Source organism: Balearica regulorum, chromosome 20, assembly GCF_011004875.1.
Source record: "Balearica regulorum gibbericeps isolate bBalReg1 chromosome 20, bBalReg1.pri, whole genome shotgun sequence".
Classification (NCBI taxonomy): domain Eukaryota; kingdom Metazoa; phylum Chordata; class Aves; order Gruiformes; family Gruidae; genus Balearica; species Balearica regulorum.
In genome coordinates, this window is record NC_046203.1 from 2,320,665 (window position 1) to 2,336,255 (window position 15,591).

Below are 15,591 nucleotides of genomic sequence, written 5' to 3' on the forward strand. Positions count from 1 at the left end.
GACTGGTGGCCAGTCTCCCTCACAAACCAAAAGGGAATGTTGTATGCTGCTGCTGTCATGGATCACATTAAGCTCTGTGCTTTTGATTCCCAAAGAGCTCTTTTCACTGAATAACACTTGTAACTACAGTTGCCATTTATGAGAAAGCCGATAGGAAGCTATCAGCAGTACTAAAGATGTAGAATGTGTTCAGTCTGAGCGTCATCCACATCTGTGCAGATGTACAACTGTCTACGTAGAAGAAAAATCTGAAAAACAAGTGTCCCAGATACTGACTTTAAAGCTGCCAATCTCATTTTCCAGCTATTCTTGTCTTGGGGATTGCAGTGGGGTTTTTTATTCACTTTGTTCTCATTGTTAGGAATCTGTGTATGTGAGCATGTTATTTATTGTTTGGTGCATGCGCATGTGTGTGCAGATGTGTGTGTATATATACATAGGTACACATGAGAATGAATATTAGTACTCTGTAACCTGCTTTGTCGGCATACTTATTCTTGATTAAGAGTATTTATTTAGCTTATGTCCCTTGGAGATAGGATTAAATTAATTCCCCCAAAACAAATTATTCCTTTGTGCAGATAAATTTTCACAGAGGAGTTTAAAACTAATCATGGCTGTAGAGCTCATCAGGTGAAATTTATTGATGGCCTCGTCTAGAAGGTAGTTTTAATCTTTTTCTTTTCCTCTTTGGTAACATTTTCCTGGCATGTCTGGAAACACTTTCTGCAATTGTTATTTCTGGTGACTAATGTTTAGCAGGCTGCTCTGCATTATCTATTAATAAACTTGCTGAAAGTTAAGAATTTCCAGGCTAGATAAAGCAGAGATGGATTGATCTTAACTTACGCAGTTATTTCCCATTTATAAATGTCTTCAAATCAGCATTTTTGTTAATACTGGATTGGGAGCAGGGAGGGTCAGTATCACTGAGTTGATATCTTCTGTTTAAATTACCTGACGTGGGCACGTTTGTTTTATTTGGACTTAATTCTTCACATCTTGCGTGCTTTCACTACTGTGTGCAGTCTGTTAATATTAACTTTCCTTCTGTAAGGAATCTGATACCCTCGTATTGAACTTCTGTAATGCAACATTAGAGATCTTGTTCTAGGAATGACAAGCCAGCGCTTTAAAGTAGAACTCTACACTTATTTTAATTAGCTAATTACTGGTACTGGTTGTTACAAAAATGTGGTAAAGTATTGGGATTTTTTTTTCTTTGTGTGCATCTGATAAGACATTGTAAGGGGTGGAGTCCACATTAGAAATTTGGAAGTGGGTATTTAAGTTATAAAAACAGTTGGCTTTTGTGCTCAACTGTATTTCAGAAACAACTTTTCTATTAAGAACAGAACTGTTAAGTAGACATCAACATTTTGTTCAGTTAAGTTGGTACTTTCCAAGGGGTAACTGTTTTGGCAGATGTTTTAATTAACTTTTTCCCTTCCCCACTTTGCAGTATGTTGCATAAAAACACTTGTTTGTTTGGAGGGCAGGGAGGAGCTTTTGCAGTTAGGTTCATACAGTAAAGAACGTGATGAAAAATAAAGGGATGTCCAGAATGGATGTCCCCCAGCCTGGGGTTTCTGAAGCATTTGGAAAATGAGGTGGGTGTTTAGGCAGGGTTTTCTGGCAGCGTGGCTGGGAGGAAGCATGGCCAGCTGGAAAACCTTCACCTTGGTATCATAGTAAGAGAAAAGATTGCAAAGCACTAAAACCTTTTTGTAAGTATTCCTTGATAAGGATTCAGCAGGCAGCTGTGTTTCAAAAAGAATGTTGAAGACAAATGCAAGTAATGCATGAAACTGATGTAGCTATGTTTCTATTTAATGCTTTTCTGTTGAAGTCAGTTTCTGGTTGTCTTTCCCATTTTAACAAAACATAATTGTTAACAAATTTACAAAGTCTTAAGATATGTCTATGAAATATATGGATATCAGGGAGAAATTGAGAGCCTCTGTTGACTGATACTTCAGGCCCTCTAAAAGAGGCACCTGGATTATACATAGGACTGTTGCATTCTACAGTGATGAGTAGAGAAATTTTTCCCTAGTTGTACTGATGTTCAATAAAAGTCTGTATCAATCATGCTATAGTACCGGTCAGTATGCTTTTTATTGGAATTTTTTAGTTATAAATCTTTATGAAATACATGTAGTTATGCAGTGTTCACTCAATATATATTTTTGTTAACCAGAAACCAGAAGTGGTTTGCATTTGAGCTTCTCTGTAGCTATTAAAATTTTGGCTTGCTTACAAACATCTGACTTCTAGCTTCCCATTTTATTACTCTTACTGACAAGATGCTGAATCTTAAAAAGAAAAAAAAAAACAACCACCCAACTAAAAATTGCACAGCTTTTGTCTGTCTTCTCTAAACAGAAGTGCATCTGGTATGAAACAATTGCCATGGGTACTTCACTCTACATGATATAAACCATATTTGTTGTGTACTATTAGAAAACATTTAGCAAAGCATTTGACACTGTCCTGCACGACATCCTTGTCTCTACCTTGGAGAGACATGGATTTGATAAATAGACCACTCAGTAGATAAGGAATTGGCTGGATGGTCGCACTCAAAGAGTTGTGGTCAATGGCTCAATGTCCAAGTGCAGACGAGTGGCGTTCCTCAGGGTCGGTATTGGGACCAGCGCTGTTTAACATCTCTGTCAGTGACATGGACAGTGGGATCGAGCGCACCCTCAGCAAGTTGCCAATGACACCAAGCTGTGTGGTGGGTCGACACGCTGGAGGGAAGGGATGCCGTCCAGAGGGACCTGGACAGGCTGGAGAGGTGGGCCTGTGCAAACTGCATGAAGTTCAGCAAGACCAAGTGCAAGGTCCTGCACGTGAGTTGGGGCAATCCCAGTCCAATACAGGCTGGGCGGAGAACGGATTGAGAGCAGCCCTGAGGAGAAGGACTTGGGGTGTTGGGGGACAAGAAGCTCAACATGAGCTGGCAGTGTGTGTTCGCAGCCCAGAAAGCCACCCGTGTCCTGGGCTGCACCACAAATAGTGTGACCAGCAGGTTGAGGGAGGGGATTCTCCCCCTCTACTCCACTCTCATGAGACCCCACCTGGAGTACTGTGTCCAGCTCTGGGGTCCTGAGGACAAAAAGGACATGAGGCTGTTGGAGCAAGTCCCAGAGGAGGCCATGAAGATGATCTGACAGCTGGAGCACCTCTCCTGTGAATACAGGCTGAGAGAGTTGGGCTTGTTCATCCTGGAGAAGATAAGGCTCTGGGGAGACCTTATTACAGCCTTCCAGTCCTTAAAGGGGCCTATAGGAAAGCTGGAGAGGGACTGTTGACAAGGGCATGGGGTTACAGGGCAAGGGGGAATGGCCTTAAGCTGAAGCAGGGGAGATGGAGATGAGATCTGGGGAAGAAATTCTTCCCTGTGAGGGTGCTGAGGCCCTGGCACAGGTTGCCCAGAGAAGCTGTGGCTGCCCCTGGCTCCCTGGCAGTGTTCAAGGCCAGGTTGGATGGGGCTTTGGGCAACCTGGGCTAGTGGAGGGTGTCCCTGCCCATGGCAGGGGGTGGAACTGGATGGGCTGTGAGGTCCCTTCCAACCCAAACCATTCTAGGATTTTATGAAAACAAGACTGTCAACATGTTGCTAAAGCTTCACTGAGCTGAACTGGAAAAGTACTGAAGAACAACTCTGGTTTTGTCAGCTTCCCTCCTCCCTAGACTGTTAAGGGATGATAAAATTGAAAAATACATGTTTCTGATTAATTTACTGAACGTCCTGTGTACCAAATTCCAAACTGGTATTGTTTGGAATTCTTGCTGGCAGAGTTGGAATACTTCTGTGCCGGTTCTTTCCACTCTGAAATATAGCTATAACTGATACTGTGCCAAAGTTCCACTAGTGTTAAAGTGAGAACATTAGTTAATAAGTGGGGGGAGTTGATTGTCTTTTATGTTCCTAAATGCAGTTTTTCTATTATGCACCATTCATTTAGAAGAGAGAATATTTGTGATGAAAACTCAGTTGCCTTTCTCAAAATAAATAACACTACTGTCCTACACAATGTTTTCTTTATTAAAACAAAAATGGATTGTGTTACAGGGGAGTAACATCTGATGAATTCTTTCTTGAGATGCTTGCTTCTCATCTTACCTGTAAAAAGGTTCATTCACATTGAGCAACAGTGCAACAGAGCTGAAGATTGTCTCTAACAGAATTAGAGTTAGATAATAATTTCTCAACTCTTTATAATTAAATTGAGCTTACCATAGTGCTTGCAGATTCTGTTGTAGGCTGACTGCTGCTGTGTCTTGTCTATGATGCTTATTTCTACTTAAAATGGATTTGGGGAAATGTAATGGCATAATACCATTGGTGTTTTAACAGTCTGAGATTTTAACATTTGTACGGGACCAAACTGTGTTTAATTACTCGTGGAGCTATGGTTGTTAAATAATGTGCATTGCTACCACACAGCATTAAACTTCATTAATACTGGACTTGGATTTAGAAACATGATGTTAGGTGTAAATTTCTTATGCATTCTGGAGGAGAGAGAGATATTTTGCCACTTCAAGTTCTTGGAGTAATTTTGTTTCTAAAATAAAAATTGCTTAAGTCCCACAAGTACTGTGAAAAAGGAAACTGACTTGTCATCTGTTTTGCCTTAACAGGACGGAAGAAGGGATCTGTCCACGGCATCCACTACTAGTTTGTCATCTAGCATCTGACCCTGCTGGAAGGCCATCATGCAGCAGCCTCCACAGACTGTTCCAGCAGGAGCAGCAGCTCCACCTCCTGCAGGCATTGCTCGGAACATGTACTGGAGAAGTAGCTCACTCGGTAAACGAGCAAATGCAACAGCTGCCCCAGTGCAGCCCGTGACAGACCCTTTTGCATTTGGCAGACAAACTCCACAGGGTTCCCCTTTAGATAATCCATCCAAGGGCAATGCATTGGTTATGCAAAGTTCTTCCCCAGCGGTGTTTCCGCAGCCGGCCGTTATGCATACTTCACCGTCACGTGCAGGGGACAATCCTCATGGACCGCATATGTCTTTATCAGCTCCTGTATCTCAACCAGGAATAAATACCAGTACGTTTTCTAATGTTCCGATTCCTTCATCGTCCCCAGCGTATGTTATAAATAGTGCTACAGAAGCGCATCCAAACGCAGATCTTGGACTCCGTGGGCCTGCAGTACCATTGCATTATAATACAGGAGCAGCAGTTGAAAATTCTTTCAGCGTGCATCCTGGAATGGTGTCTGCCTCAAACAAACCTGGAGGTAGACCCGATGTCAGTAGAGATCCAAATGATGTTCCTTCAGGACCTAATGCAACAGCTCTCTTCCGTCCACCTCCTCAGCAGCCTGTGTCTCAGTGGAGGCCTGTTCAAGGTAACCTGCAGTCTCCAGTTAGAAATTTTGTGCCCTATCCTGAGCCGTCTTCTCAGATTGACGTTCATAACATTTCTCAGTCTTCTGTTAGTGCTTCTCATCCTCCTGCACAGACAAATTTACAGCAGGGTCCTGTACACCAAGGTATTCCACAAAACATCATGCAAGCGCCTTTATCCATTGGTTGTGAAAAGAATGGGAAAAATAGCTCTGCAAATAGCAGTCATCACATGAACAGCATCCAGCCTGGAAGTGTGTTTAGGCAGAACACAGAAATGGCTAATGCTTGGTTAAGTCAACCATACCAGGAACAGTTTCACCCACAACCACCACTGCAGGACTCCAGTTTTGTCGTTCCCACAGCTCAGGAAAATAACCCCAAAAACCAGTGTCCAGATATGTCTGAAACATCAAATAGACCTGTTCCCACAGATCGAGATTCAGGAACTCTCTCCATGTTTTTCAAAGGGGATGAGGCAGAAAACGAAGAAATACTTTCATCTGAAAAGAATTACTTAGTTGAGAAAACAGAGTTTGATGCTTGTCAGTCAAATTTGACATCCTTGTATCACCAGCCGATGCATCCTCAGTGGGTTGCAACTAATGTTCTCTCTCAGGCGCAGATAGGTACAGGTTCAGCCAATGAGGTAGTGCAAAAAGGACTGGATGTCCAGTACTTTCCTAAAATTGTAAGTCAGCAGGAGACACAGGCTGCTAAACACTCTATGTTTGTTAGTGATGACAAGGCACGTATAGGCGATGCATCTGGGAATGGTGGGTCACAGTATGAAAATGTTGAGAACCTGGAGTGCATTCAGAATCAAGAAGTGCTGCCAAGTGAACCACAGAACATCAGTGCTTCATCCCCTGCTGCTGGTCCTGATCTGTACAGATATGGATCCTTTCCAGGTCAGATGCTTCCAAAGAATGCTGTTGTGAGCCATGCTGAAGGAGGACCAAATTTGGAGGCACCTGATTCATTACCTCATCCTGTCCGACCAGATAGTGTATCTTCTAACTATAGCAACATTAGCCATAGGAGTGCTTCTAGCTCAGCAAGACCTCAAGAGCAAGTCGGTACGTTTATTCAGCAAGAAAGTGGGAAGCCTGATGAAGAATCTTCTGCTAGCTTCTTTAAACAGATTGACTCCTCTCCTTTGGAAGGCGATTCAAGCGAGCCAAACCTGAGCAAGAACTACCATGGTAATCTATCCCAGCCTCCAACTCCAAGTCCTCCTAAGCCTACAGGAGTATTTCAAACAAGTGCAAATAGTTCTTTTGAACCCGTGAGGTCCCATGGAGTTGGTATAAAACCTGCAGAGATTGACCAAGCAAAGATGGTGGTTGAATTAAGAGAGAACCAGTCAAACCAAAAGAGTATCAAGAAGAATACAACTGTGCCAGCTGCGTCCCCAGGCAATCTTGAACAGCCACCAGATAATCTGGAAACTATTTTCATGCCTCAGGTACACCCACTGCCTCTTGCAGTCGCTGGTGAAGCTGGAAATATGTTGCACTCTGGACCTGTTATGGAAAACATACAATCAGTATCTGAGAGAAGGTCCTCAACAAGAGCACAGGGAGCAGTTAAGAAGTGTGATAGCCCAGCAACAACTTTGTGGGCTCATAATGAGTTACCTAATTTTGGGGGAAATGTTCTTCTAGCTCCTGCTGCTCCTGCAGTGTACGTACCTGCCAAGCAAACTGTAGAAGTCATTCAGCCACCAGAAGAAGGCCTGTCTAATCAGCAGCCAAGTAAACCAGGGACTATTGCTGTGCAGCTTTCCCAAGATGGAAATATAACTTCTGAAAATCTTGAGAATCCTCCCAAAATGGGAGAAGAGGAGGCACTTCAGTCTCAGGCAAGTTCTGGTTATGCAAGTTTGTTGTCTTCTCCACCTACAGAGTCTTTGCAACATCAGCCTATCCTGATTGCTCAGCCTAATCAAAGCTATAACTTGGCTCAGCCAATTAATTTTTCTATTTCTCTATCTAATCAGCTAAGCAGCAATGAAAACAATCAACCAGTGAAGGACTCTGGGGTTGGGGACAAGCCTGTGATGGGTCCCCAAACTTCACATGCTGGTGGGATCATTTCTGGGGAAAATGTGCCATTATCTGTGATGCAAGTTGGATCTCTATTAGTTAATGCACTTCCAAATACTAATATATTGAAACATAATTTATTACAAAACCCTGTTAATTCCTCTGATACTGCTTCTAATCAGCCTGCAAACTTGGTTATGAAAACTCCGCTTAATTTGGCTCCAGAAGGGCAAAAGAATGTCAGTATGGAAGGTTTTGTTCCCGAATTTGCTAGCAAACCAGGGTCTAACTCGTCTGTTTCTCCTGGGACGAGTCTTCCCAGTGGAAGTGCAAGTGCACTAGCCCCCCCTGTTAATTCTCTAGTACAGGCTAATAATTCTGCAAACCATTCAAATAGCAAAGAAGAATCTGCTGGAGTGCTCGACTTCACGCTATCACGGACGTTGGAGAAAAGCAGTGCAAGTAATTCTGTACAGATGCATAATCAGTCACTTTCTGGTGGTCCAGTATATCCTCAACAGTCAGCTGGTAGTGCTGGTCAGGTGGGTCCTGAGATGCATGACAAACAACATTTCTATCAACAGGTGACAAAAGATGTACAGCATGAGGCTGTATCAGACAGAGCTGTACAGGGAGCATTGCCATCTCAACCACAAATGCAAGCAGCTCAAATGCAGCAACCAACCTCTTCTGGGCAGTCCTCAATTCCTTCAAACTACCAGATTGCCACAGGGACTAAAGCCACGCAGGCATCGCAGCAGCATGAGAACCAGGTGTTGAGTAACCATCCACAACCTGTGGGTCCCCAAGAGGCGAGTCCAGCCCAGCTGGCAGCAAGGTACGATCAGACAAGTCCTGATAAGCAGCCAGCATCTGGACAGCCATCGGGTGCTCCGACTTCCACAGCCCCTTCTACCACCAGCCAGTCAGTCATGCCAAATGTGCAACAAGACCTGCAGCGTCCATCCCTGCCTCAGACTCCTCAGGATGCCTTTGGTCCACCCCAGAACCCTTACTACTACTATAGACATCCTTATGATGCTTACCAGCCTCCATATCCACCACCTTATCCTCCTGCAGACCCCAGAACAGCAGCTCATCTTTATTACATGGTAAATTTTTGTTTTTCCCTTCCTCCACCATTGGTATGTATCAGTAATTTTCATCTTTGAATTACGAGTTTAGACAGTTTTGTCATGATCAACATTCAGTATAGCATTCATGTTAAGTATTTAATTGTAGGGAAAATCCAGATAGCAAAAGATAAAATTACAAAGATCATAAAAACTTAAAGTAGTTGCTAATACAAATTCCAGTTGGCACAGATGTCAGTCAATACTAATTTATTTGGTTCTTTGGAAAACGTTGGCAGTTACAAGTGTCTTAGCTGCCCATGTGTTCAAATTTGGTTCCCATCTGCTGTCTGAATTATTGAGAGTTAGCAGAGTGGCCACCATAGTGGCTGAACTGCCTTTAGACCAGACATAAGGCTTTTTTTCTTAAGTTTAGGATAAAAATAGCCTTGACTATAACTTGCCACAACAGGCTATACTGTAGACTGTTGATCTGCATCTCTTCAGGTATCACAGTTGTGGGGTGTATGGTGATTTGGTTTTAAAGGCTTATTCTTGGAGACGGGAGGCCTCTTACCTTACATGTCAATCGCTTTTCTAGGAGGACAGCTACGGACAGTACGATCCACGGTACAGACACTATGATAGCACCAGCGCTGCATATATGGAGCCTGGGAGTTACCGGTATTCTGAGCCTGAACGCCCTAGTTCCAGAGCTAGTCACTGCTCTGACAGGCCTTCTTCTAGGTATGCAATCCCTAAATTGAGTAAAGATCTGGTACACCCTGAAGCAGTGAGTGTGATGCCTGTTGAAGTTTTATAGCATCAGCCGCAGTGAGGAAGTTCAAAAACTCATTGTGTGCTGCTGTAGGAATGGATGGTATCAGTTGTCACATTTCAAAAGGATACGATTCTGCAGTCTTTTCTGTTGCTAAAGCGTTATTGCTCCTTTCATTCAGTTCTCTGGGTAGTTGTTGGGATTTCTGCCAGGAAAGAAGTCACTGCAATGGACTTGCTGCTGAGGTTGGCTCTTTTTCATGCATGCTGTGAAGGAGCAGTGTAGGCCATGGATTTGTCAATCAGTACTCATTTAGTTTCTGGCTATCACTTAAGCATTGGTCCCTAGTTCTGTTAGTAAATGGCACTTTTGCACACTCTGTCTAGGATTTGCCTTGCAAGCATAGGAGTACATGTGGCCTACTGTGACAGGTCAGTTTGTCTGATGATTGCTTCAACTGTGTGGATAAGCTTTCTCACAAAACTCACGAACTGTGGTCCATGTAGCAAAGGTGCTGTGTTGGCATATTTCACCCACTGACTTCACTACAGGTTTTGATGCAGGTAGCACATGACTTAGGAAAACTTAAATGCCTTGGTCTGTGTGATTATGTGAAATACAAAAATTTAGAGAGGGAAACAATGTGTTCAGATGCTACTTGCAAATGTTAAATAAAAACCAGGAATTAAATATCAGGTGGTAGACAGAAATTAAATCTTTAGTATTTCTCAAGCAAGAAGCAGCAAATTACCTTCTAGGAATTACTGTTTTCTGATGATTATTGCATAAGTGATTTGTATGAACTTCAAATTCATGACAAAATGTTATTGCTTACCACCTCCAGAAGATTATAGGAGGTGTATGTTGGCCTTGAGAAGTACAAAACAAAGGCTGTAGCTGCATGTGATAACTTTTATCAACATCATTAGTGAATCTAAGTGCACTGTGAGATCTTGTAATGAGATAGTAACCTCTAGTAGCACTTCCTGCTGTGTACTCTTCTTATGTACTATTTTTATAAGAAGGTGAAATTCCTATCGATGGCATTGGGCAGATCAAAGCCTGTTACGAGCAGCTCTGTCAGTGTTGATGTGTGACGTGACAGTGCAGTCAGATGTGGACTGTGGTATGGTACTGCAGGGCGGCAGAGCCTAAGAGTGGCAAAGTCAGCATGATAGCGTGTCTGAAACTTGCCCTTAATGTACCAGTATTGATGATGCAGCTTTGTAAACTCAGTTTGGGAAAGGGAGGGGAATAACATCTTTCTGAAGGAGACTGAGAAGGTTGGTTGGCTGGATAAACCTGATCTGATAAGATCAAATCTTCTCCTGTGCAGAGGTAGGTGCTGTGTTAGCAAACTTCCCACACGTTCCAGGGAGGAGCATCACTTCACTTGCTTGGCCACTTTGGAGTTTGTGCTATCAGTTGTCTGATCAGTTGTAGAGGAGCATGAAAGTTCCCATCATTCCACATTGGCATTAACTATCTTTACCTCATGTGCGTGTGTGTATACATATGTGTGTTTGTGAGTGTATACACCCGTGTAGATATAAACATATATGCATATACATACCTGTGTATATACATAGACACACTACATTTTTCATCTAACATACATCTTCTAGCTTTTTTCAGAAATTGTGGGATGGTGTCCTAAAAATGGCATATAATAAAAGCTCAAGATTTTTCAAGTAATGACCACTTCTTTCTTTTTCCAGTAAAAGTTTCTAATTATCTTTTGCATATGCACTGACTCTTACTTTGACGTGTTAGTTTCCGTCAGGTTCTTGTGCTTGTTCTGTTCATTTGGACAAGCAGTATTCTAATATGGGCCCTGTAAATGAGTATTTTCTTCTATTCAGTCCTCTAATTTCTCAAATGAAAAAACAAGCCTTTCTTACATGCTGCTGTCCATCCAAGCCCATTGAGAAGGGCAATAATTTAGAAGATGCCTGGAATTAGTTGTGATGTGCTGTGTTCCAATTGCATCTCAATGCTACCTCATTTATTCACAGTATTAAATGTAATTAAATATAAGCATGTGCTAACTCAAAACATTGCTGCATCTACTGAAAAGCTGAGATTGAGAAACAGACTGAGTGCAGAAGGAAAATAAAGCATTGAGATTACAGTACTGCTAGCCCTGGCCAGCCACAGATCAGCATCAGCTCCAAGTCAAACAAGATGATACAATATTGAGTTCTTTGGCCAGGTACCCAAAGAAAGGTGTAGCGCATTCTGGTCTTGTTTCCTTTGTGACTGTATTTAATGCTGGTGACAGATGCCACAACAGCCCTGGAGGCTGAAACCCTCTGTTCAGAATTGTCTATCTATGAGAGTGCTAGTTCATGTCCTGACCCGTTTTCATGACCTCTTCTCCAGACCGTAGTCCTCTCTTCGTCACCATAAGATGTATAACAAAACACTGTTAAAGGTCAGGGAGCAATTATTTCATTACTTGTTAAGTTACTGACTTCTCTGTTGAGACAGTTCAAATGATGGTAATTATAGCAGTAGTTTTTGTGATTGATTGTCTGTAAGTAATTAAGCTTATCACCAAAGCAGTTTACAAAAATCACTAAATTACTGTATAGTAAAGGGCTGTCAGCTTTTTATGGTGCACAACAATTTAGTGTTATGTTGGTTTGTATAGTCTTAATTTTATGATTCCTTGATTTCCTGTAAATGCATTATTTTAAATAGGAAACTCTACTTAATCAGTTGTGGCATGTAGTTCTTCATATCTCCTGCTGACTTCAGAAAAGATTGTAGGAGGAATAATAACTTTCTGTACCTGTGCACTTCCTTTCAGGCAAGGGTATACTGAAGATTACTATACAAAAAGTGGATGGAGTGATTATTATCCAGACTATTACCCAAACTCATATGATTATGGAGGTAAGGTGTCAAAATGAACTCTGATTCTTTGCTATAGAAAATTGCAAGTTTAAACAAAAATTTATGGGGAAGAGGAACTTTAAGATCAGACAATTATTATATTTTTCCATTTTAATAAAACTGACATCCTTTCCACAACCAGCAAGAATAGAGTTCTATTTGCTGAAAATTGATCTTTGGGCTTACTTCAGTTCTTAAAACCATGCCATCCTTCCTGTATGTTTTTTGTTCAGTAGAAGTAGTAAATAGAAAATAAATTAAGTTTTTTCCTCACTACCAGCCTTCAATTTGCCTTTTCATTGTGCAAGCACACCATTGTAAGTCCACAGAATAGTTTTATTTAATGTGTTGCAAGCCTGTCATTCACTGGGGTGTATTCTTGGTGTGTAACCTGCAGGCAGACTTCTAAAGTACATTTTGGGTGGGTGTAAACTGAGATTGACTCATGACTAGAATTTGGTTTTGTCCATAATTATCTGAATGCTCACAGAGACATACTGGCGTTGGTAATCTGAAGAGAATTGCTTGTATAGTGCCTGGGAGGATTTTAAGCAACATCTGTCCACATCCTGAGACGTTTAGTGTGACGCTCTGAAGACTGATTACAAAGATTCTGTTAATATTTGTTGAGTTATTATCACATTATGATTGAGTTTTAAAGTTGCTAGAAAAGATCTATCTTTCTGATGATAAACACTGTTCCTTCAAGAGTATCTAGCTAACTCTAATGACCGGGTTTCTCTGAAAGATGTGAAATTGATTTTTTGAGTCGTTTTCTCTTTGGTTTGTTTTTTTTATCTAAAAATGAGTGGGCATATTTACATAGCTTTAAGTACATTGTTTTGGTTTTGCTATATGCTTCAGGACCAAATCAGCATGTAATTAAAGAGGAAGGAGTAGAAGAAGGTTACAGGCCACAGCTTCCAATGCCTGAACCATTTCTTTCTATTTTCTAAAGATCCAAGTCGCTGGGAACGTTACTCATCAGCATATGACCCTAGATACAGAGATCCTAGAAGTTATGATCAGAGGTATTGGTATGATGCTGAACACAACCCTTACCAGAAGAGAGAAGCATATCCATATGGCAACAGGTTTGTCCGTTCAGTCCGTGTTCTCTCAATGTTCTTTCCAGATTTAGAGCAGCATGGGGCCTCAGTGCTGATGATGATCAGAGGACTAGTGTGTGTGTGTGTCTGAGTGGAAGCGGAGAATCTGGTATTGATTTCTTCAGGGCTGAGTCCCCCATAGTCAAATGTGTCACCAGAAAATTAAGTTACAGCAGTAAGTGTTAAGGCAAGGCTGAGGCTTTGCTTGTGCACTAACAGAAATACTGCTGCTTTTTTGCTGAAGGTCTGCCCCAAAGCCTTCAAATTTATGAACTGTTGTGGTAGTTGTATCAGGCATCAGAATTTCAGGATATCGTGCCGCTTTAAGTAAAATCCTCTCAGTATTCTCTAAGAATGCAGATGCATCCTGTAACAGACTATTAAAATGCACCATACACATATTTCACAGATACATGTTGTTAGTTATTTCTGTAGCTTTAACATAGGTCATTGAGGAAAAACAGATGAGCTGTCACATCATTCTGAAGAAAAGGATTTAAGGCAGTAGGACTTGTTTTCAGATGGGGTGAACATTCTGTGTATTTTCCTAGAACAGACTCGCAGTATGATGTTGGTCTTCATCTTGAATGTTCCCTGATGAACTTCTTGAAGAAATGTCAGTTTGTTTACTGTAATAAAAACCTTAATCTAGGAAATAATCTAAAAGCCCTTCTGAAGTTAGACAGAGTTTTCTTCTTGACAGGTATGCAGTGAAGTCACTTCACCCAAGGAATGTGGGTGACTACGTTCATCTTTGCTTTCTGTGTTTCTTTGTTCTTCAGGCATGACCGATACGAAGATAACTGGAGATACGATCCTCGTTTTACCGGAAGTTTTGATGATGAATCTGAACCCCATAGAGATCCTTATGGTGATGAATTTGATAGACGCAGTGTCCACAGTGAGCATTCTGGTCATAGTCTCCGTAGCTCCCGCAGCGTTCACAGTCACCGGAGTAGTTTCAGCTCTCGCTCTCAACAAGTGAGTTTCAAATGGTCACATCAAGTATTCATTGAGCTGAGTTGGGCCTTTCTCTATTTAGGGGTGGGTGAAGCATTAGAAATATGGAAATATTTCTGCATTTAGCTTGGGGAATATGTATTTTGAAAACTTTTATTCTGTAAGTTAAGGCTGTTTTGTAATAGCGTTGAACTTAATATTTATCACAGTTGTTGAGAGAACTTTAACCAAAATCAGCACTCAGCTATGCAAGTTGCCACACACACAGAAATGGAAAATTTCCTCTACTGAATCCATTTGCTGTCTGTGAGAACTTGGCCCTTTCTGTGCTTGGCTGTAGTTGATAATGTGTCTGGCTTTCAGTGTTACATCGTTTTTCTCCTCACAAGCATGAATGCTATTACTGAACTTGGGATCCATTAAAAGACTAACTCCATATTTGTATGATGCTGTTTTGACTTTAAATGCAAAACCCAAATCTAACAGATTGCTCATCTACTTATGCCATAAGTACAAATACCTGAAAAACACAGAGAATATTTGGGTAATTCTTGAGCTACAGCCTTTGCTAGTGGAATGTGTCATTTTAGCTGTATTCTCATGTGTTGGTTCATCATGTTTCTTGAAAGTTTAGGTGGTTTTCCAGTCTGAACTCCAATTAATTTAGTAATACTGGAAGTAGTATTGGAGATTGTTTAGGCATTATTCTTTAGGCACCTGAAGTCACTTAGGCATTCATCAGGTTTAATCAGTTAAGATTTTCTGTCACTGATACAGCAGAGGTGAACATTGATTCTGATCCAGCAACACTTGAACCTGTGACTTGTTCTGTAACGTTATTCTTCACACGAGCACATAGACATTCTGTCGTGAAAGAACTGAACATACTTGGATGTGAACAGATCCAATGGTAGTGAGAACACCAGGATATATTATCTTCTATAGCCTGTTGCTGCAGGTGTCTTGCAGGGTAGCTTTCTCAAATCCAGTGATGTAGTAAACCTGGTGTACAAACAGTATAAGGAATCGAAGCCGGGGAGGGGGAATGCTTACTGTCTTGAGTCATGCTTGCAGTATTGCTTGGTGTAACTTCACGCTCTCTGCTAACAATTACTAATATGATCTATTTAGAGCCAACTGTATAGAAGTAATCATGATCTAACGGCTAATACGTATGAAACTACTGCGCAGGCAGTGTCGCTCCACACAGATTATCCATATGGCGGATATGCTGCTAACTTTGATGGACAACAGCCTTTTACAGATTATGGCTACCCGACTGAAACTGGATGGTCAGCCGTAGAACAAGGTATTGGCACCATTGGGGAAGGAGGAGGGAAGGCGCTGTGC

General features: G+C 41.5%; 1 protein-coding gene across 14 annotated transcripts in view; it reads left to right on the forward strand.

Annotated features, from left to right (window-relative positions):
* SEC16A (SEC16 homolog A, endoplasmic reticulum export factor) overlaps nucleotides 1-15,591 on the forward strand; it is a 32,296-nt gene that overhangs the window by 748 nt on the left and 15,957 nt on the right. For 7 of the 14 annotated variants that reach the window (XM_075772575.1, XM_075772579.1, XM_075772576.1 and 4 more), the window contains exons 2-7: nucleotides 4,654-8,535; nucleotides 9,098-9,243; nucleotides 12,087-12,172; nucleotides 13,131-13,266; nucleotides 14,064-14,262; nucleotides 15,373-15,550. In XM_075772575.1, coding sequence (XP_075628690.1) covers nucleotides 4,729-8,535; nucleotides 9,098-9,243; nucleotides 12,087-12,172; nucleotides 13,131-13,266; nucleotides 14,064-14,262; nucleotides 15,373-15,550 — 4,552 coding nt within the window. In that variant the 5' untranslated portion in view covers nucleotides 4,654-4,728. The remainder of the gene's footprint in view (nucleotides 1-4,653; nucleotides 8,536-9,097; nucleotides 9,244-12,086; nucleotides 12,173-13,130; nucleotides 13,267-14,063; nucleotides 14,263-15,372; nucleotides 15,551-15,591) is intronic. The other 7 variants (XM_075772586.1, XM_075772587.1, XM_075772589.1 and 4 more) reach the window with 4 other exon arrangements.